Below are 20,840 nucleotides of genomic sequence, written 5' to 3'. Positions count from 1 at the left end.
TTAAAAATTCATTCTATCAATTTTGAAGTTCTTATAGTCTATAAAGCAAAGAATATACTCTACAGTACTCAAAATACTTCTAAGTTATGGGAAATAAATATTAATATGTAAGAGTGTAATTCCCACACATATAAGTGATTAATCTTGAATCAGAAAGGCAATATTATTTCCATTCAAGTGTATAAAAAGTTGATCTTTAATAAATAAAAAAGGCAAATCTTTAAATAAAATTGGTGCAAGGCATCTAAAAGTTGTGCTATTCTGAATTATCACTGAAGATATAAATGTTCTTCAATGTAATGTAGATATCCAGTGTTAGGTTATAATAGTTATAATCTAGTACATGCATGATGGTCAAATAATTAACAAAATTAATTACAGATTTTTGCCAAAGTGAACAGAACTGGTCTAAACTAAGGAAAGAAATACAACACCATACCATTATTTTAGTTGGAAGAGCCGCACCAAAAATCTTACCCAGAAAAAATAAATTTTTTTGTTTGTTATTTTTTTAAGAACTACAAGAAAATCCAGGGGATTATATTGTTGTTAATGATATCTCACTAATTATTTAAGTAAAAGAGTCAAATTCCAAAAAACACTGAAAATTACACAATATATATAGTCTGCAATGATTTAAAAAACTCTAAGAATGCTCTTTAATGTTTCCTCATTTGCAGACTACTACCTATCAAACATGATTTTTGAAAATTAAGAACTACACCTATGTTCTTTTACCAATCTCCAATCTTGAATTTATACTCTAGTACAATACGGTATTTGACACAAATGGATGTCATACATAGAAAGGCAAACTGTAATTTCAAGTGTTAAATTTAAAATCATATGGTATAGTTTCTGTGATTAAAAAAAATCACATAAATATGTAAAATATAAAATACACCTTAAAATATTTGTACATAAGAGCTGAGAGTTACCACTGTTAACATAAAAATTCGGAGATGAGATTAAAAACCAATTTTCATATATACCACAGAACAAGAAGTTTAAATCAGACTATTTTGAGTTGTGTAGCCCTTTATTAGCAACTAAAATAGAAGGTATCTGTTGTACAACATGGGTAGTAATTGACTATAACTGGAGATTTATTATCTCTAATACAGATCATTTATAAATGCCATTTCTTTATTAAAAAGCTTCCACCCTTTTGTTTGTTTGTGTACAATTTGCAAAACTATTCTGAAAGCGGAATATATGTGCACAAGTCTGCAAAGAGTGCAAATTTAGGATATGGTAAATGCTTTACAAGTTACTGTCAAAAACTGTCTGCCACAATTGAGCCTCTACACTGCCATCTTTTTTGATGCCAGCCTTCCTTCCACTGCCCTAAACAATAAAGCATTTTTTAATGAGTTGAAATTAAGGAAGGACTACACCTACTAGAAAAGAAGAGAAGAAAATTTCTATTACTTTGAGGTTTCAGAATTTCCAAAACCAGTAACAGTATCTTTTGTAAGGGCTAGGTTGGGACCCCAGACAGAGTATGAGTATGTGCAGGTGGCATCCCTGAGGAGTCTGCGCTTCAGTGGACCGTGAGTGCTCCCGCTGCATAACTCACTGAACTGTCTTGCCAGCTTCTACACTGGCTTGACTGGGCATAATTCAAAAAGGAAAAACTCATATTCATTCCATTCTTCTGAAGCTCTGTGATAGCCTAGAAAAAGAAAATGATTATTACACACATCATAAATAAAAGTAAGCATTTTAAATACATTTTTTACCTATGTCCACTTTACTGATTAAAGTCTACATCTTTAGTACTTTTCATTTATTGGGTTCCTGAATTTTTTTTCTTGCCTCATAAAAAAAAGGAAAAAAGAAAAATCGTGTTTTTTTTCTTCCTAATGAATTTTTCTAGTTTCTTGATAAACGTAAGTCACCTCTTTCTTCTTGTACTTAGTACAGCTACTTGCAAAAACAAACTAACAAATCAAAATAAAATAAAATCTTAACCACCTTGGTATAGAGGGAGCCTTTCCACAGCTTTACTCTAAATAAATTTGAAATTTATATAAATTAAGTCCAAGATCGAAGTGGTGTTCTAAAATTTTTATTTAAATTGTTAACTTGTTCATCATTTCTTTGGGGGGAAAAATTATTTTGATTCAGTGTAAGTAAACTAGTACAGCTTATTATTAGTTTAAGTTCCAGAAATTAGGTCAAGTCCTTGTCTGACTTTTATTGTAGTCAAACAGTATTGCTTAAGACAAAAACTTTACTTTAAAAAAGTCTACAAACATCACATTAAAATGTGACTTCAAGGTACTGTCCTAGAGTATTATGACTATTTTAACTTCACTATTATATCTGTCTCTCCAATCAAAATTAGCTCATTCTTACTTCCTCCTTTCATTCTTGAGTACATACTTTATTCATTTTGCTTCTTACTTTTCTTGTGGAAAATTCCTAGTGCTTCATATGGTCACACAATTTGATGGGTGGAGGGTGGGGTAGGGAAAGGAAAGGAAAGGAAATGTTTTTCACATTTTCCAATGTGAAAAACAACATATACAAACTTTTAAGTAAACCAGTATAAAATAAAGGGGTGGAAGAGCAAAGGGGAAAAAGACCTTTACTGTCATCAATTTAGAACTTATTCATTCAGAGCTGACACTTTAGATCGCATGGAAAGAGACTATCTGGTCTAAGCGCTCCTTGGTTGCAAGGATGGTAAAGCTTCATCTCACATACTTTCAGCAAGCTGTTAGGAGGGGCTATTCATTGGAAAAGGGCATCATGCCTTGAGAGGTTGGAGGTGCAAAAGAATGGAAGACTGTGAATGAAATGGATTACACAGTGTCAACAGCAGTGAGCTCAAGTATGTTGGGGATGACGAGAATGACACAGGATAGGAGAGGGTTCAGATCTGTCGGTCATTGGGTCACTGTGAGTTGTACTTGACTCAACGGCACACAACAATTTCCTATTAAATCGCTGGTGGATTCAAACAATGACAAAGGCACCACATTTGTGTCACCAGTACAACTCCAAAAGGAATGCACCATCAGAGGCCCCACACTGCTTTATTTATCAGGTAGTAAAAATAATCCTATATTATTTTTTTTATTTTTTATTTTTAAGGATCTCCAGCAGTCTAGTCGCAAGAAGTCGTGCTGTTAATTCAAAAGCAAGTGGTTCAAAGACACTAGATGCTCCACAGGGAAAAATGGAACAATCTCATTTTGTTTCATTTATAGACTCTGAGAAACTACTGGAGTCCTTCTAACTTGTCTGCATTTAACAATAGCAATATATTCCTTTATAAAATCCAGTGGACCAAAACTTCCCATTCTCTAATAAAATTATTATAATTTTCATTGAAAAGAAATATATACATGCTATTTTGCATTATTATGAATCTCTGAAGTTCAAAAGTTAAATGTTTTCTTTTATAATGGAATCTGTAAGACTTAATAAGATAAAAAATTAGGTAAGATCATAGCCCTTAATCTAAGAGAGAAGTCTGATTCATATTTGTAAAATAGCACATTTGAATTGGCTGAGAGTGAAAAGAAAATACGGGTCTCTAGTATAAGTAACTTCAGTAACTTTCTGTATTTAACTGAGAGTTATTAACATGTTGCCCACACTTTTAAATTGACAACCTTGCTTAGAAACATGTTTTTGTTTGTTTCCCCTGCCATAGCCATCATTTGCGTCAAAGTATTAATCTGTATTCAAGTATAAGTATCTTTATTAAAGTAACCAAACTGGTTACTATTATCTGAAATTATTATAATAATTCCTATTATCTGAAAGTTATATTTGAAAGAAAGTGGACTATATATACATAAAGCCAGAAAATAAAAAAAATCATAGATGAAAATGTATTTTGAAACAACAAAGAATAAAATGTTAAAAGTTGAGGTTATATCACAATACTCACGTTTAGTAACACCCCAATGGGATGTCTTCCACATATTGTATTATGGTATTTCTTCAAGTAATTGCTAAAAGATACAGGATCTAATTGCTCTATAATACTCATGCCCTAATTAAAAAAAAAAAAAGAATACAGTGTTTTATTTATTAATTATATTTTTTTAAACAGCATTCAGTTTATTACAAATATTTAGTATTGGCTTCCCATATTTCCCCTCTTTTGTTTTTATCATAATTATGTTATCAGCTAGATGAGCAATTAAATACATTTTGAAATATGACTTAAACATTAACATTAACATTAGAAATAAGACAAGCAAAGAAATATGTGAAGTATCAAACTCATACGTCAAAGGTAATCCTACTATATTCAACTATCAATTTGCTTCATTGACAGAAACTTTTAATTCTCAAGCTACTTTATCTGACTTATGTTTCTATAGCATCTTTAGAACTTGTCATTTTGTTCAAATTATACATTTCATTATTTTATACTTTCTTCATTATAAAGTAAATCTGTCATAAAAATATTTATATAAAGTCTAAAATTAAATTTGATTCTTACTTGTATTTTCTTCTTATCTAATATTTCCATGCCACTGGCATAAATAACCAAGTTTATTTCAATTTTAACTATTCCCATTACATGTTTTTATAGACAACAGTATACATGAGACATTTCAAATTATCAGTAACCATCTAAATATAACAACACAAATGCAGCGAGCTCTGGTGGCCTAATGGCAAGAAGCTGCACTGCAATCCCAGAGGTGAGCAGTTCAAATCCACCAGATGCTTTGCCGGAGAAGGAGGAACAATCTCCTCCTGCACCAGTCAAATCTGATTTGATGGTACACACACAAACACACACACACACACACACTAAAAATAAAGTAAAAAAAATTAAAAAATAAAGATGCAGTAACTCTAAAAAAAACCCCACAAGCGAAAGATGGTAAACAAAATTTTAATTACTCTAAAGTTAAAAAAATACTGATAAACAGGTTTTTCTGATATGAAATATGTATTTTATAAAAATTTTAAAAGGAAAATTTTTTTAATTTCTGTATACTTTATATTAGAAGAACATATTTTCAATATTTTAATTGAGAATCAAATTCTTTAAACTATTGTTAAAATGACCACTGGAAAACTAAAAATTCTCAAATTTATGTCAAGTTAACATATTCTGAAATTATCACTATATAGCAACTTTAAGTCATCTGAATTAGCCACTAAATCAATGAGTCTAATTTACTCATTAATTATCTAATCTTGTTAGTCAGTAAAATACTCTGCATTAAGTATTCAATAAAGAAAACTAATATCCTTTGTGACAGAAATGTTTTAATTAGGGATTTATAGGTTTCTTTTATGTGATTTTATTATTATATTTCATCTGTTTTAACAAAATATGCACCCAGAATAATACAATGAGCATCTATAATAAAAAAGTAATGCTAAACTCAAGAGCTACTGCACACAACATAAAAAACTGGCAACAGCTTGAGGTGTTTGGAATCACATCTGGAAGCCCAGATGGCTTGAGACTTAAGCCACCCTAACCCTAACCGTCATATCAAGGACTAGATAAGGGAAGAGAGGTGTTGAATGGCACAGTTGGGAGTGGAAGGGGATGCTGGTGGAGTAGGAAAAGGGGTGGGTCAAGACACATGCACCAAGGGTGGGTAGCAACAATGAATCTGTTTACTTCTATAAACGGGGAAATGTCTTTGATCTCCTCCTTTCTGTAAAATGCTTGTCTGTCAGATACTACTCTAATCCTAAACACTCAAGTTCAGACAGACTACGAAGGAGGACTGACCATCCACTTCTGAAATAATAGGCTTTTGAAAAGCCTATGTACAATTACAGCACACTTAGACTAGCAGATATGGAAACTGAGGCTGAGACATCAAATATGAAAACACGAAAAAGGAGGAACAGTTGTTAGCAGACACCAGTGATTGGAATGTGGAATGTGAGATGGATGAATGTAGGAAAACTGGACATTGTTAAGAAAGAAAACTGTTAAAATGGAACACATAAACATTGACATAATAGGTATTGGAGAAGTGAGATGGCTTGGCATGGGACATAATAGGTATTGGAGAAGTGAGATGGCTTGGCATGGGACATTTTAAATCAGATGATCATATGATCTACTATGCCAGAGATGAAACAGTAAAGAAAAAATAGGGTTGCTTTCATAATTAAAAATGTCATTTCTAGCAAGAAGTTACACTGCAATCTCAGAGGTACATGGTTCAAATCCACCAGATGCTCTGCGGGAGAAGGAGGAACAATCTCCTCCTGTATCAGTCAGACCTGATACAGTACACACAAAAAATAATGAAATAAAATAAAAATTTTTTTAAAAAGTCATTTCTAGATCTACCCTGAACTACAATGTGGTGAGTGACAGGACAATATCCATATGTATACAAGGAAGTCCAGTGAATACCACTATCATTCAAATATATGCACCAATAACCAGAGCCAAAGAGGAGGAAATAGAAGATTTCTACCAACTTTTGTAGTCAGAAATTGATCGAACATGCAATTAAGATGCATTAATAGTAATGGGTGACTGAAATGCAAAAGTTGGGAACAGGGACGAAGGATCAGTAGTTAGAAAACATGGACTTGGTGGTAGAAATGAAGCTGGACATAGAATTATGGAATTCTGTACATTCAATATTTTATTCATTGCAAATAGTTTTTATAAGAAATACAAACGCAGGCTATACATACAGATTTCACCTGATGGTAGCATAGGAATAGAATTGATTACATCTGTATAAAGAATCACTGGAGAAGCTCAATATCAGCTGTAAAAACTAGGCCAGGTGGCACTGTGGAAGAGAAAACCAGCTACACATATGCAAGTTCAAGCTGGAGTTGGAGAAAATTAAGTCAAATCCACAGGAACCAAAATCTGACCTTAAGTCTATCCCACTTAAATTTCAAAACCATCTCTGGAACAGGTTTGAGGCCTTGAACATCAATGAGCAAAGACCAAATGAGCTGAGGGAGGATATCAAGAGTATCATCCAGGAAGAAATGAAAAAGGTCATTACAAAGACAGAGGAGGAAGACCCAGATGGATGTCAGATGAGACTCTGAATATTGCACTAGAATGCCAAAAAGCCAAAGCAAAGGGAAGAATTTAAGGAGCTGAACAAAGGGGAGCTTTGATTACAAAGGGCAGCTTGGGAAGACAAAGCAAAGTATTCTAATTAAATGTGCAAAGAGCTGGAGTCAGAAAATCAAAAGAGCTAAACTTGCTCAGCATTTCTTAAACTGAAGGAACTAAAGAACTAATTCAAGTAGCGAGTTGCAATGCTTAAAGATGCTTTGGGCAGAATATTAAATGATCCAGGAAGATTAAAAGAAGATGGAAGGAGTATACAGTGTCACTGTACCAAAAAGGAATTAGCTGACACGCAAGAATTTCATGAAACAACATCCTGTGGTGATGAAAGAGGGAGTTCAAGCAGCTCTGAAAGAACTGGCAAAAACTAGGCCCCAGGAAATGACAGCATTCCAATTGACATATTTCAACAGACACTGCCTTGGATGCACTTCCTAGGTTGTGCCAAGAAATCCAGAGGACAGCCACCTGGCGAACTGACTGGAAGAGATCTACATTTGTTCCCATTCCAGAGAAAGGTGATCTAACAGATTGCGGAAATTAGGGCTGTTGTACACAGGGTCACTATGAGTCGCAGGTGACTCAACAACACATAACAACAACAACAACAACTTTCAAATGTCAAAAAAAATTAATTACATTGGGAAAATCTGTTGTCAGGGACCTCTCCAGAGTACTGAAGAGCAATGATGTCAGGCTAGAGACTAAGGTGTGCCAGGATACAGGCCATGGTCTATACAATTACTTGTTATACATCAGAAAGCTGGACAATGACTAACAGAAAGAGAACTGATGCCTTTGTAGTGCTGAAGAAGAGTAATAAATACAGCATGGACTGGTAGGAGAACAAACTGATCAATCCCTGAGAGGGTGAAGCCAGGTTGCTCCTTGGAGGCAAGGATTCTGAGGCTTCATCTGACATACTTTGGGCATGTTGCAAGAAGGGACATCATGCTTGGAAGGGTGGAAGGACAGAGAAAGAGAAGAAGATCTGATGAAATGGATTGATTCAGTGATTGGGTAATAAGGGTAGTGTGTCAGAAACAGTAAAGTTGGCAGAGGATAGAGCAGGTTTCAGAGCTACTGTACATAGGGTCAATATAAGTTGCAAGTGGCTCAATGGCATATAACAACAACAACAACAAAATATGATACTATTTTAACCAAACGGCTCAGGCCTATAAGGTGAGCAACCAATATGATAGATAGTAGTCAGCAGTGATACACAAATGTTGCAGAAACAGCATAAGAATTCAATTTTATAAAGTATTTTCTTTTTCTCAGAATATTCCAGTCCTTCATAAACATTATCAAATTTCTCACAAAAAAAAAACATATCTGAAAGATAGGCATATGGATGTATGCCACTTTGAAATGGTTGCACATACCTCTGCCACTCTCAGATTAATCTACAACCAATTTTTAATGCTAAATTAAAGGTAACTGTTAACTTAAAAGTAAAACCCAGGAAAAACAATATCAATATTGTAATGTAAAAAGAAATTTATAAAAAATATTTTTAAAAAACACAAAAAGCCTGCCTCTGAATTTCTACTCCAAGGCTCTTTCCAAGCTAGCTATGAGTTGCAATTCAGTTGATTCCCACTCAGGGCAACCCCATTTATATTGAGGAGAACTGTTCCAACAACTGACTATTTGGATATGCCAAGTCTTTCTTCCCAAAGAACCTTTGGAAGGACTTGAGCCTCCAAGTTTTCACTTAGCAGTTGAGCTTGTGAACCACTGACATCACCCAGGGATGTTTAAACTTCATTATCATATAACAAGAGATTTTCTAAAAATTCATTTATCACCATCATATTAACACAGTTAAGTATTTGTACATATGCTATAAAAGAACTTTTAGAGCTCCTGAAGTTAAATCTAGAACAATTTACCTTAAAGAGAATGTTAGCCATTAATAAACTATGTGAAAAAATTTAGCCATTAATAAACTATGTGAAAAAGAAAATCACAGAATGTTCTCAATAAACATAAATTTATGTATCAACATATGATCAAAAAGTCCAAACAGAAGAAACTAATGACTATATTTGTAAGAAGAAAAAAAACACAATTAAAAATTCAAAGTAACTGGCTAAGAAACCTGGTGGAGAATCAGCTATGAGTTGGTTGCAACTTGACGGTGCATGAAAACAGCATTCCTTAAAACACTAAAGACTTCAGTCAAAAAACTCACTGCTGTCAAGACTCATGGCTAAACTGACTCAGAGTTAACCTTGGGTTTCTGAGGCTGTAAAAAGGATGGGAGACTACTCCTCCACAGCTCCTTAAAGATAAAGATCGTGAGTTAAATTATTCAAGCAACAGAAAGCCTGTCTTAACAGCTCCTACAAGACTGTACATGTAAACTTAATCTGTTTGAAAAGATTTAACAGCCACTCAGTTCTAAGAAGGGAGCTCTGGTGACCTAGTAGTAAGAAGTTGCACTTCAATCCCAAAGGCATTGCAGTTCAAATACACCGGTTACCCAACAGGAAAAGGATGGGTGATCTCCTCTCATGTGATTTACTTTCTCTGAAAATCTACTGGAAGTACAGCCATGGGTTGGTTCTGACTCAACAACACACAACAACAACTCTAAAATATAAAGTAGACCATCTTAAAAATCAAAATAGATCAGCCTGGGTTTCTGAGGAAATGAACAGCTTCAGCAAGGAACTGTCAAATTGAGAGTTAACCCTTCCTATCGTTGGAAAGGGAAAAAATATTCGTGTGCCCACTCTCCCACCACATGCGAATAACTTGTGTCCACAAAGCCTAGGTGGCAAGCCTCAAATGAATCTCAATGTTAAGTCAATTTCAATTCACTGAGATTATACAAGGTGGAATAAACCTGCTCCTACAGGGCCTTTGAGGCTGTAATTCTTATCATCTGTTTCTTGGTTCAAACTGATGACTTTACAGTTAGCAGCACAATAATTAAGCCCCTATACCACTAGGGTCCCTCAAGAACTCAACAGGCTAATTTAACTTATAGCTACATAATCAGGACTGAGAAGTCAACAAATATGAGGAAGAGTTTCTTTTTTAAAATTATATTCAACTATGTACAGAGAGCTGGACAATAATAAAGAATGACAGAAGAAGGATCGATTGCTTTGAGTTGTGGTGCTGGAGAAAAGTGCTGAACATACCATGGACTGCCAGGAGAACAGTAAGTGTGTCCTGGAAAAGGTAAAACCAGTTTGGTCTCTGGAGACAAGAATGTTGAGGCTCCAACCCACATACTTTGGGCATGTGGCCAGGAGGGACCAGTCCTTGGGGAAGGACATCATGCTTGGAAAGGACAGAGCAGGAAAGGAAGATCAAGGATAAGATGGATTGACTCAGTGACTGGAGCAATGGCATTATGTCTGTTGGCAATGATGAAATTGGCACAGGATAGGGCAGCTTTCAACACTAAACATACATAGGGTTGCTATGAGTCACATGTGATTCACTGGCATTTATAACAATATGTATAAGAAAAGAAAATAATCATCAAATTATAATTTAAAGGTAAGATTTATGTAGAACTATTTCTTTACTAAAAGGATAGATGCTGAAATCACTGAGTGTCTTGAAATTTTTCTCAGGTGCATGACTTAAGGGCATTGACAGCACTGAAAGTTAGCCAAAATGACCAAAGAGAAGCATACAAGACATTCCTGATCATTTTACACAGACTTGAAAATATTTTAGGATTTATACCTTTATTAAATAAGAGAAGAGAAAGAGAGAGGGAAATTTGATTTGAAGTTAGACCTAATTACCAGATGCAGGGTTTCCCCCTCTCAATTGCCCCATACTTTGAATTTACAGCTAAACAATACAGAAGTTATAAGCTTTAATTCAATTGAGGACCTGTTTTTTATCTTTTATGTGAAATATTTTCAAAATATATATAGTTGGTTGATACTCTCTATAACTGTTACAAAATGTATTTGCTCTGAATAAATCATTGATTGTACACAACTCTATCATTCTATCCCCAGCCTCACTACTGTCACCCAGTCCATATTTTCTGAATACTGATCCTTCTTCTGGTTCTCAAATTTGGCACTCCATCATCATCATTTTCTTATTATTATTCCCATTATTATTAATGCACCTTGGTTATATGTTTGATCAATTTCTGTTTCCAACAGTTGATAGCAATCATCTATTTCCTTCTCTTTGGCTCTGGTTGCTGGTGCATAAATTTGCATTATAGTGGTATTAACAGTTCTATGCATATTATCCTGTCACTCACAATTTTGTATTTCAAGATGGATCTAGAAATGGCCTTTTTAATGATGAAAGCAACCCTGTTTTTTCTCATCTTTTCATCTCCAGCATAGATCATGTGAGTGTCTGATCCAAAATGTCCCTGCCAATCCATCTCATTTCATTAATACCCCATATGTCAATATTTATGTGTTCCATTTCTTTCTTAACAATGTATAGTTTTTCTACCTTCATGCTTCTCACATTTCACACGCCAATCATTAACTTCTTTTTACAACTGTTCCTCCTTCTGTGTGTTTCCAAACTTGAGGGCTCAGCCTCAGTTGCCCTATCTGTTAGTCGATTCTAAGTGTGCTCTGCTATACAAAGGGTTTTCAAAGACCTGTTATATTTCAGAAGCTCAACATCAAGAAGACAAAGATTCTCACCACTAGATGGAGAAGAGATCGAGGTTGTTAACAATTACAGCTTGCTTAGCTCCACAATCAACACTCTTAACACCAGCAAGTCAGAAAATCAAAACACAAATTGCACTGGGAAAATCTGCTGTCAGGGACCTCTCCAGAGTGCTGAAAAGCAACTATGTTAGTCTAGAGAGTAAGGCGTGCCTAATGCAAATCGTGGTCTTCACAATTACTTGTTATGCTTCAGAGAGCTGGACAATGACTAAGGATGATGGAAGAATCAATGACTCCGAGTCGTAGTGCTGGAAAACAGTCTTGAACATACCATGGGATGCCAAGAAAACAAATATGTCTATCTTGGAAAGGATGAAACTAAGTTTCTCCTTGAGTCTAAGACTTTGAAACTCTGTCTTACATTCTTTGGGTACGTGGCCAGGAAAGACGATCATGAGAGAAGGAAATCATGCTTGAAGGGTGGAGGGACAGCAAAGGAGAGGAGAGGAAGACCCTGGATGATATAGACTGATACAGTGACTGAGGTAAAGGGCGTTGGTGTGTCGTAATTAGTGAGACTGGCTCAGGACAGGGAAGGGTTCAGAGCAGCTGACAGAGAGTCTGATGGCACAAAACAACAACAACATAACAAAATATTGGCAATAGAGAATTTAAATAGTTGATATACAATCTCAAAATTCTACAGAGTGGCAAGAATAAGCAGAGAAGGGTGAAAAAAGAAATTTTTTGCAAAGTACATAAAAATTGATGATAAAAAGACACTATATATATATATATACACACACACACACACACACACACACACACACATACATACACACACACACACATACATACATACATATATAATCAGGAAGAAAAGGTATATGCCAGGGATGGATGCTATCTCCATTCCTTTTCATTCTGTACGTTGAACCGAGCATTCAGGAGGCTGGGCTCTATGACGAAGAATGTGGGATCAGGATTGGAGAAAAGATTCATCAAAAACCTGCGTTATGAGGGAGTTTTTCTTTTGCTTTTCAAGGAGAGGAGCAAATGGGGGTGAGGGGGGAGGGGTTTGTGCGGGGAGAAGGGTGCAACAATGAATGAATGGAATCCCAAAATCTCTGTAGATGTTCATTGAAATGAAAAATAAACAACCGAAATTTAAAAAAGAAACCAAAAAACAAAAAAAACCCTGCGTTATGCAGATGACAAAACGTTACTGGCCAAAAGTGAAGAGGACCTGAGGCATTTGCTGCAGAAGGCCAAGGACTGCAGCCTTCAATATGGGTTGAAGCTCGACATCAAGAAAACAAAGATGCTCACCACTTGCCCGATTGGCAGCATCAGGATGCACAGAGAAGAGACTGAGACTATTAACAGCTTCAGCTTGCTTGGCTCCACAATCAACACTCTTGGTACCAGCAGTCAGTAAATAAAAAGATAAACTGCATTGAGGAAATCTGCTGGCAGGGACCTTTCCACAGTACTAAAGAGCAACAATGTCAGGATAAAGACCAAGATGTGCCTGATCCAGGCCATGGTCTTTACAATTACTTGCTATGCATCAGAAAGCGGGACAATGACTAAAGATGACAAAAATAATTGATACCTTTGAATTGTTGAGCTGTAGAAGAGTAATAAATATACCACAGACTGGCAGGAGAACAAACAGGTTAAACCTAGAGAAGGTGAAACCAGGCTGCTCTGTGAAGGCAAGGAATTTGAAACTCTGCCCGACATACTTTGGGGATGTTGCAAGGAGGGACCAGTCCTTGGAGAGGGGTATCATGCTTGGAAGGGTAGAGGGACAGTACAGGGGAGGAAGACTCTGGATGAGATGGATTGACTCAGTGATTGGGGTAACGAAGGTGGGTGTGTTAGACATAATGACTTTGGCTACACGGTTTACAGCTGTTGTGCATAGAGTTGCTATGAGTCACAAGCGACTCATGGCACGTAACAACAATATATATATATAAATACACACACACACACACACACACACACACACACACACACACACACACGGCATCGAAACACACAGCTAGCGGTCTCTCCAGTGGGTTTTCAGATCCTGTAAATCACACAAGAGGAAATTGCCCATATTTCTCCCTAGAAGCACCTGGTGGATTTGAACTGCCGAGATGACAGTGAGACTCTTATCCATTAGGCAACCAGAGTTCTTCCTCTATCTTTTTTTAAATGTACTTTGCAAAACATTTTTTTATTCCCCTCTCATGTCACCCAATAAAACTTAGAGAATGTGTATTATTTCAGTTCACCATTGTATGCATTTTTAAATAATTACAAAGTAAATCACTCAATTACATTTCTCTGAAAATACTGCACATATATTATAAAAGTTCTCAAATAACACTCAAAAGACATTAAAAAGGAATATGCCAAAAAATATTCACCTGAAAAAAAATAATATTCACCATCTCCTTATTGAAATCAGTTATGACAACAAATTTATGAACTTGCTGGTCATGGACAGTTTGATACATACACACATATTAGGAAATGTAGGGTTATTCTTTTAATCTAATCATTCTAACACCTAGAATTTATAAATTTAATTAAGCTAGTATCAATAAATAGAGCACCTATGTACCAAGTAAAAATTTAAATATTAATAGAAATGTCACTATAACTAGATCATTCAAAAAAATCAACTCCAAATTAAATTTTACATTAAATATTTAATTCAATCACATCAATGTGGCAAATATACGCCATGTTTATGATGAAGTGGTACTACAGGCTATTTAACACATATTTTAACTTATTAATAATTTTGGACATTTAAAGGAATCAAATGCATATGTAGAAGTCAACTCGAAGTAGACTAAGCCAATGTGCCTTATCTGTACTAGAATTTATGATGATTTCCTTTAAAATAATTTAAAATACTCTAAAACACTTCTTTCTCTCAAGTTTATCTCAGAGAACAGTATAACCATACAACAGTCTAAGATCAAAATATAGGTATCATCCTTGAGATATGTTCTAAATTCATCTCCAAATTCTGTCTGCATCTCCTAAACATACTGAATACAACTACTTCATACAAATACATCACCACTCACATCAGTCTTTCCTATAAACATTCCTTCAAAAATAAGAGAAGTACTACTCAGACACTCAAAGATACAAAATCGACAAAGTCCCTGTTCTCATGAAATTTACATTCAAATTAGCTGAAACTGTCAACAAGCAAATCAACAAGCAGATGTCACAATGGAGTAGCACTACGGGAAAAAAAGTAAACTAAATTTATAAAACAACTCTCCACCATAGGAGCATAAAGGAAATTAAAGGGTAAATTTTAGTTGTTCAAAAATTAGAAAATATTTACTGGAATTCATTGGGTAGGGTCCAGGATGCTGGCTGGATTACAATATGAGATAGTTCTACGTATAAGTAATTGTTCTCTGTCCCAAAAACTTTTCATACGTTCCACGTGTGGAAAATATCTTTATAGCTATAGCTTAACTATACTTCACCTGTAAACACTAACAGTTTTTATAGTATATTAATATATCGTATGTTTTCCAGGATGAAAGAAGATGCTACTTTGTTCTGGCCACAATTTTACTAACAGCAGTCCACTATTTAAAAAATTAAGTCATCCAATAACATTATTGAGTAATGAGTCATATATAAAATAGCTGTGTAAATCTGTATTTATAGCTGCTGTTGTTGTTGTTGTTGTTATGTGCCATCGAGTCACCTGCAACTTGTAACAACCTTATGCATCCCTTGCCAATTTTATTGTCTCCGACACACATATCCCCATTACCCCAGTCACTGAATCAATCCATCTGACAGAGGGTCTTCCCCTCCTGCGCTGTCCCTCCACTCTCCCAAGCACTCTCTAAGGACTGATGCCACCTTGCAACATGTCCACAGTATGTCAGACGAAGCTTCTGAATCCTTGCCTCCCAGGAGCAGCCTAGCTTCTTCCCCCTCTCTAGGATGAATTTGTTTGTTCTCCTACAAGTACGTGTTATGTTCAATACTCTTCTCCAGCAACACATCTCAAAGGCATCAACTCTCCTTCTACCACCCCTAGTCACTGTCTAGCTCTCTGATGCATATCAAGTAACTGTAAAGACCATGGCCTGGATCGGGCACACCTTAATCTCCAGACTATCACCATTGCTCTTCAGTACTTTGGAGAGGTCTCTGATAGCCGACTATCCCAATGCAATTAGTCTTTTATTTTCCTGGCTGCTGGTACCAAGACTGTTGACTGTAGAGCCAAACAAACTGAAGCTGTCAACAATCTCAAATCTCTTCACCATCTATCATGATGCTGCCAATCTTTGTTTTCTTGACGTTGAGCTTCAATCTAAAGTGAAGGCTGCAGTCCTTGACCCTCTGCAGCAAGTGCTCTAGGTCCTCCTCATTTTCAGCAAGCAGGGTTGTGTCATCTGCATAACAAAGATTGTCGAGTCAACCTCAAATCCTGATGCCACACTTCTCCTCATAATGCCCCGCCTCTCAGATAATCTGTTCCACATATAAGTAAAAAGATACGGAGATAGGACACATCCTTGACACACACCATTCCCAATTTTGAACCATGTAGTGTTTCCTTCCTTGCTCTTTTCTGATGACTGCCGCCAGGTCCAAGTACAGGTTTCGCATAAGCACAAGTGTTCAGGGATTCCCATTCTTCTCCGAGTAAGCCACAGTTTGTTCTAATTCACACAGTTAAATGCTTTTGCATAGTCTGATACTCTCTACTTTCAGCCAAGATTCATCTGACATTAGCTATAATATACCTAGTGCCAAGGCCTCTTCTAAAAGCCTGCACATCATGCAGTTCTCTGCTGATATGCTGTTTCAGTCGTTTTTGGGAAATCTTCAGCAGAATCTTGCCTGCATGTAATATCAATGATACTGTTAGGTAATTTCCACTCTCTGTCAGATCACCTTTCTTTGGAATGGGAACAAATTGCATTAACACTGTGTATAAGCTACTTCACTATGACTTGTACATAGTTGTGCCTAGGTATCAGTATTTTTAAATATATATAACTTTATTGTAGATTTATCTTTTGTTTTTCATTTCACTCTAAGAGGTTTCTTTTTAAAAAATTATGGGTATAAAGAGATTAAATGCATTAATTCTTTAATTTAAAAAAATTACTAAGGACCTATGTTTTAATTACTATTCTAGGCACTCTAGATACAGCACTTAGTATTCTAACAAAAATGCAATAGTACATAAGTAAATTATTTCTTTTGTTCAAATGAAAAGTAGAACAGAATTAAGAAGGAATGCAAATGCTAAGGGATAGGGTGAGGGGGTATAGGATGAATTAAATAAGGTGGTAAATAGACCTGATTTAAAATCATAACTGATTAAAGAGTTGAGATATATGGCACTAGAGAAAATAACGCATAACAACTCCTAGGTTGGAAACATCCCTGGCATTTTCAAAGAACAGTCAGGAAGCCAATGTGTCTCCCCAAACACAGTGATATGACGTGTATATCTGATCACACTTTCTGGTCCTGCACCATCGTTATGACTGTTAGTATGGATAAGTGATAGTTGTGGCAACTCTATCAACTCACCTCATTGAATATTTCCCTCATTTCCTTTCTATTTTATCAAACATTATGTCCTTTAGCATTGACTGGTTTTTCCAAGGGATTGACTTGTCCAAAGTAAACAAGTCAAAGTTTTGGCAACCACAATTCAAAGAAAAATTCTGGTTATATTTCCTCTAATATTTATTTGCTTGATGGCCCAAGATATATTCTTTATCGATGCCACATTTAACACATCCATTCTTCTCTGCTTTTCCTTTTTTCATTATTCATTTATTTATTCATTCCTGGATTATGAAGGACCTATGTTCCTAAGTCAGGCAGAAGAGTTATATCTTATATCAGTTACTCAAGTTTGTTTCTTGATATACAGTATGCCTTTCTATGCATAAGAACCATTAAAGAAACATGTCTAAAGATATGCTAAAGCATCTTTAATACAAAACAGAATACTTCCAGTTAGTCTATTTCAACTTCGAGTAGAGAAACAGCGGAGACTTGAAATGTATCATCAAGTTTCTGAGGCTATAAACCTTTAAGAAGAAGCAGGCAGCCCATCTATCTCAAAGGAATAAGGTGGTGAATCTGAACTACCAACTTTTCAATTAACAGCCCAATAGTCAATCTACTATGCTACAAGGAAGGGTTCCTTTACTTTTAATCTAGTTATACAGTAATAATATTAACAACAACAATTTTTTTAACTTTTTCTTGGGAGTTTAAAATTTACAGGGCAAGTCGGTTTTCCAGTTAACAATTCATATTTACTATGGCATTGATCTGGCTTATGACTGTTGTCCTCTAAGAAAACAAATATAGAATTCCCAGAACAGCTGAGACTAGTAGGACTGTCAGCTACATAAACCAAGTAGTTCCACTGGCCTTTATCCTGCATGTAGAATTCCAGGATAAAGACCATTTCTTCCCTAAAACTGAAGGGTCAGCTATGAGTTGGTACTGACTCAACAGCAATGAGTGGATTTTTTAAGTTCTAGTTTTCCTTTTGCATCATTTATCTCGAAATCTATCTCTTTCTTCCTACACGTATCATAAGCAACAGAGAAAACATGCCTCTTCTTGCTTAGGAATCTCGGGAAATATCCCAGTTCATCACAAATTTCCAAAAAAATTAAAAAAAACTCAGGTACGTTTTTGCCTCATTAAAACAAAAATACTTTTTCCTCTAATATCCAATAACATGCTTATCATTTCTTTTTAAAACCTCATCAGAATCACATTTAATATTTGTATTTCTAGTAACATTCTGTTCATTATTACAGAAGCATTCCTCAGAGTTCTCAGCTCTTTCTCAGCTGTCATCAGAATCATTCTTAATGTGCATAAATTCTACCAACAGTCTCTCCAAAGAAATCTAGATTCTTACTATCAAGTACATAAAAATTTTCCAGATTCTGCCTATTACACAATTCTAAAGTTCTCTCCTCATTTTAGGTACTTGTTAGTGCAACACCCAAATATTCTGGTAGCAAATGCTACCTTAGCTCCATTTCAGGCTACTACTACAGCACAAATACCCCAAGTAGGTGGCTTTAAAGAACAGAAATTTATTTTCTCACAGTTAAAGAGGTTAAGAGTACAAATGAAGGTCTCAGACATTTAGATGGCTTCCTTGTCTATGGTCCTTGGACATTAACTAATCTTTAGCTTCCTGTGTTCCTCACATAACCTTAGCCTTCCTGCATGTATCTCTGAGGCTATTTGTTGCTTTTGTAACACAGAAGTAATTAGACTTACAACCCACCATAGCCCATATGGCATCAATAGCAGAACAGAAAAGAACTAAAAACAAAAACTTTCTCCAAATAGTATTGTACTTACAGGTGCAAGGGCCTGTGAAATTCAACACAGAGATCAAATACAATCCATAATACTACTCAAGTACTACTAATGATTTATTCATTACATTGCTGCTGTTGTTAGTAACTGTGATTGATTCTCAAAAAAGAGTAAAAATTATTAGAAGTCAAAAGAATTAAAACTATAGATAGGATGACACCATAAGCCCAAAAAGAAAAGCCAGTATATTATTATCCACTCTAATGATATAAATCTAAAGATACAAACTGAATAATTGTACTTACAGTACCCAGACAAATTTAAATATTACAAAATTTCATTAAGTAACCAAACTTCCTTTCACAAGAAAAAGCCTTCATTTGGCTTTTATGTATTCTACTTTTATGTTCAAATTCAGATAATTACTGTTTATAAATATACACATGAAACTTCACATGCTCATGAAATTGACACTTCACATGCTTGTGAAGCTGACTTGAACAGATCATGAACTTATAGTCTGGTAGATGTGAAAGACAGCTTAGAGATCATTTCACACTATTTCTTCAGATGAAGAGCTGTGTACTGTAAAATTTAAATGACCTGTCAAAAGTCACAGAGCAAGTTAGTGATATTGTTTGTTGTTGTCAGGTGACCCTATGACCAAGAGATCTGTGATGTGTCCTTTCCTGTTCCATCATCACCTTTATATCATCTGAAATGCCCAAGCCAAATATTAAATTCACTATGTCAGTCTATCTTGTTGAGGGTCTTCCTCTCTTTCTCTGACCTTCTACTAACTTCCGTTAGTTAGTGGCTATGCTTCTTTCATGTTTAGTTTGTTTAGTCAGTGATAGATCTGCTATAGTTAATGTTCGGTTTATAAGGAGATACTACAATGATTTGTGATTTTTTAAAAAAATAACTGAAACAAGTGTTACAACTACATTACACTTAAACAAAAATATTATCAGGATTACTGTGTACAGTATTTCTAATGTTACCTAAAAATACAATAAAACTTTAAAATGCTATAGCTACAACAACAAAATGAAATTATCTTGAAGAAAAATCCAGAGATAATAAACAACAACAGATGGAGGCAACTGGGATGTTCGTGATAATAAAAAATAATCTCGATTATTTTTAAATTAAAAAAAAAATCCAGAGATAAAAAAAGTAAATAAACTAAAACAACTATTAGACATCATCTCACCCCAGTAAGAATAGCAAAATTTAACAGAACAGCAAACAACAAATGCTGGAGAGGTGGTGGAGAAACTGGAACCCATATTCACTGTTGGTGGGAGTGTAAAATGGTGCAATCACTATGGAAGGCGGTATGGCACTTTCTCAAAAAGTTGCTATTAGAAATATCTTTTGACCCAGCAATTCCACTACTGGGAATATACCCCAAAGAAACCATAACTGCCACTCAAGCAGATATATGAACTCCCATGTTTATCACAGCTTTGTTCACAATAGCAAGGAGTTGGAAACAACCTAAGTGCTCATCAACAAAGGAATGGATAGATTAACTGTGGTATATTCACACAATGGAATACTACATTGCATTGAAAAACAAGGAACTCATGAAATATTATACAAAATGGGTGACCCTGGAGGACATAATGCAGAGTGAAATATCTCAGTCACAAAAGAACAAATACTGCACAGTGCCACTGTTGTAAAATGGGACTGACATCGGAGTTGGGGGAAGACTGAGAAAGATGGGATAAATTATGTATACTGCATTGAAACAGATGAGGGAGAGAACTGTTTAAAAA

General features: G+C 35.3%; 1 protein-coding gene across 1 annotated transcript in view; it reads right to left on the bottom strand.

Annotated features, from left to right (window-relative positions):
• Positions 1–1,543: 1,543 nt before the first annotated feature.
• Positions 1,544–20,840, bottom strand: part of LOC102847390 (protein MEMO1-like) — a 141,954-nt gene continuing 122,657 nt past the window's right edge. Inside the window, exons 8-9 of the mRNA XM_006882401.1 lie at positions 3,908–4,012; positions 1,544–1,675 (exon numbers count right to left, since the gene is read on the bottom strand). Coding sequence (XP_006882463.1) covers positions 1,544–1,675; positions 3,908–4,012 — 237 coding nt within the window. The remainder of the gene's footprint in view (positions 1,676–3,907; positions 4,013–20,840) is intronic.

This window comes from Elephantulus edwardii, unplaced genomic scaffold (genome assembly GCF_000299155.1).
Source record: "Elephantulus edwardii isolate Elephantulus edwardi_28Jun2011 unplaced genomic scaffold, EleEdw1.0 scaffold00019, whole genome shotgun sequence".
NCBI classification, from domain to species: Eukaryota; Metazoa; Chordata; class Mammalia; order Macroscelidea; family Macroscelididae; genus Elephantulus; species Elephantulus edwardii.
Note: the sequence above shows the minus strand (reverse complement) of the source record. Positions and strands in the feature narration are given on the sequence as shown.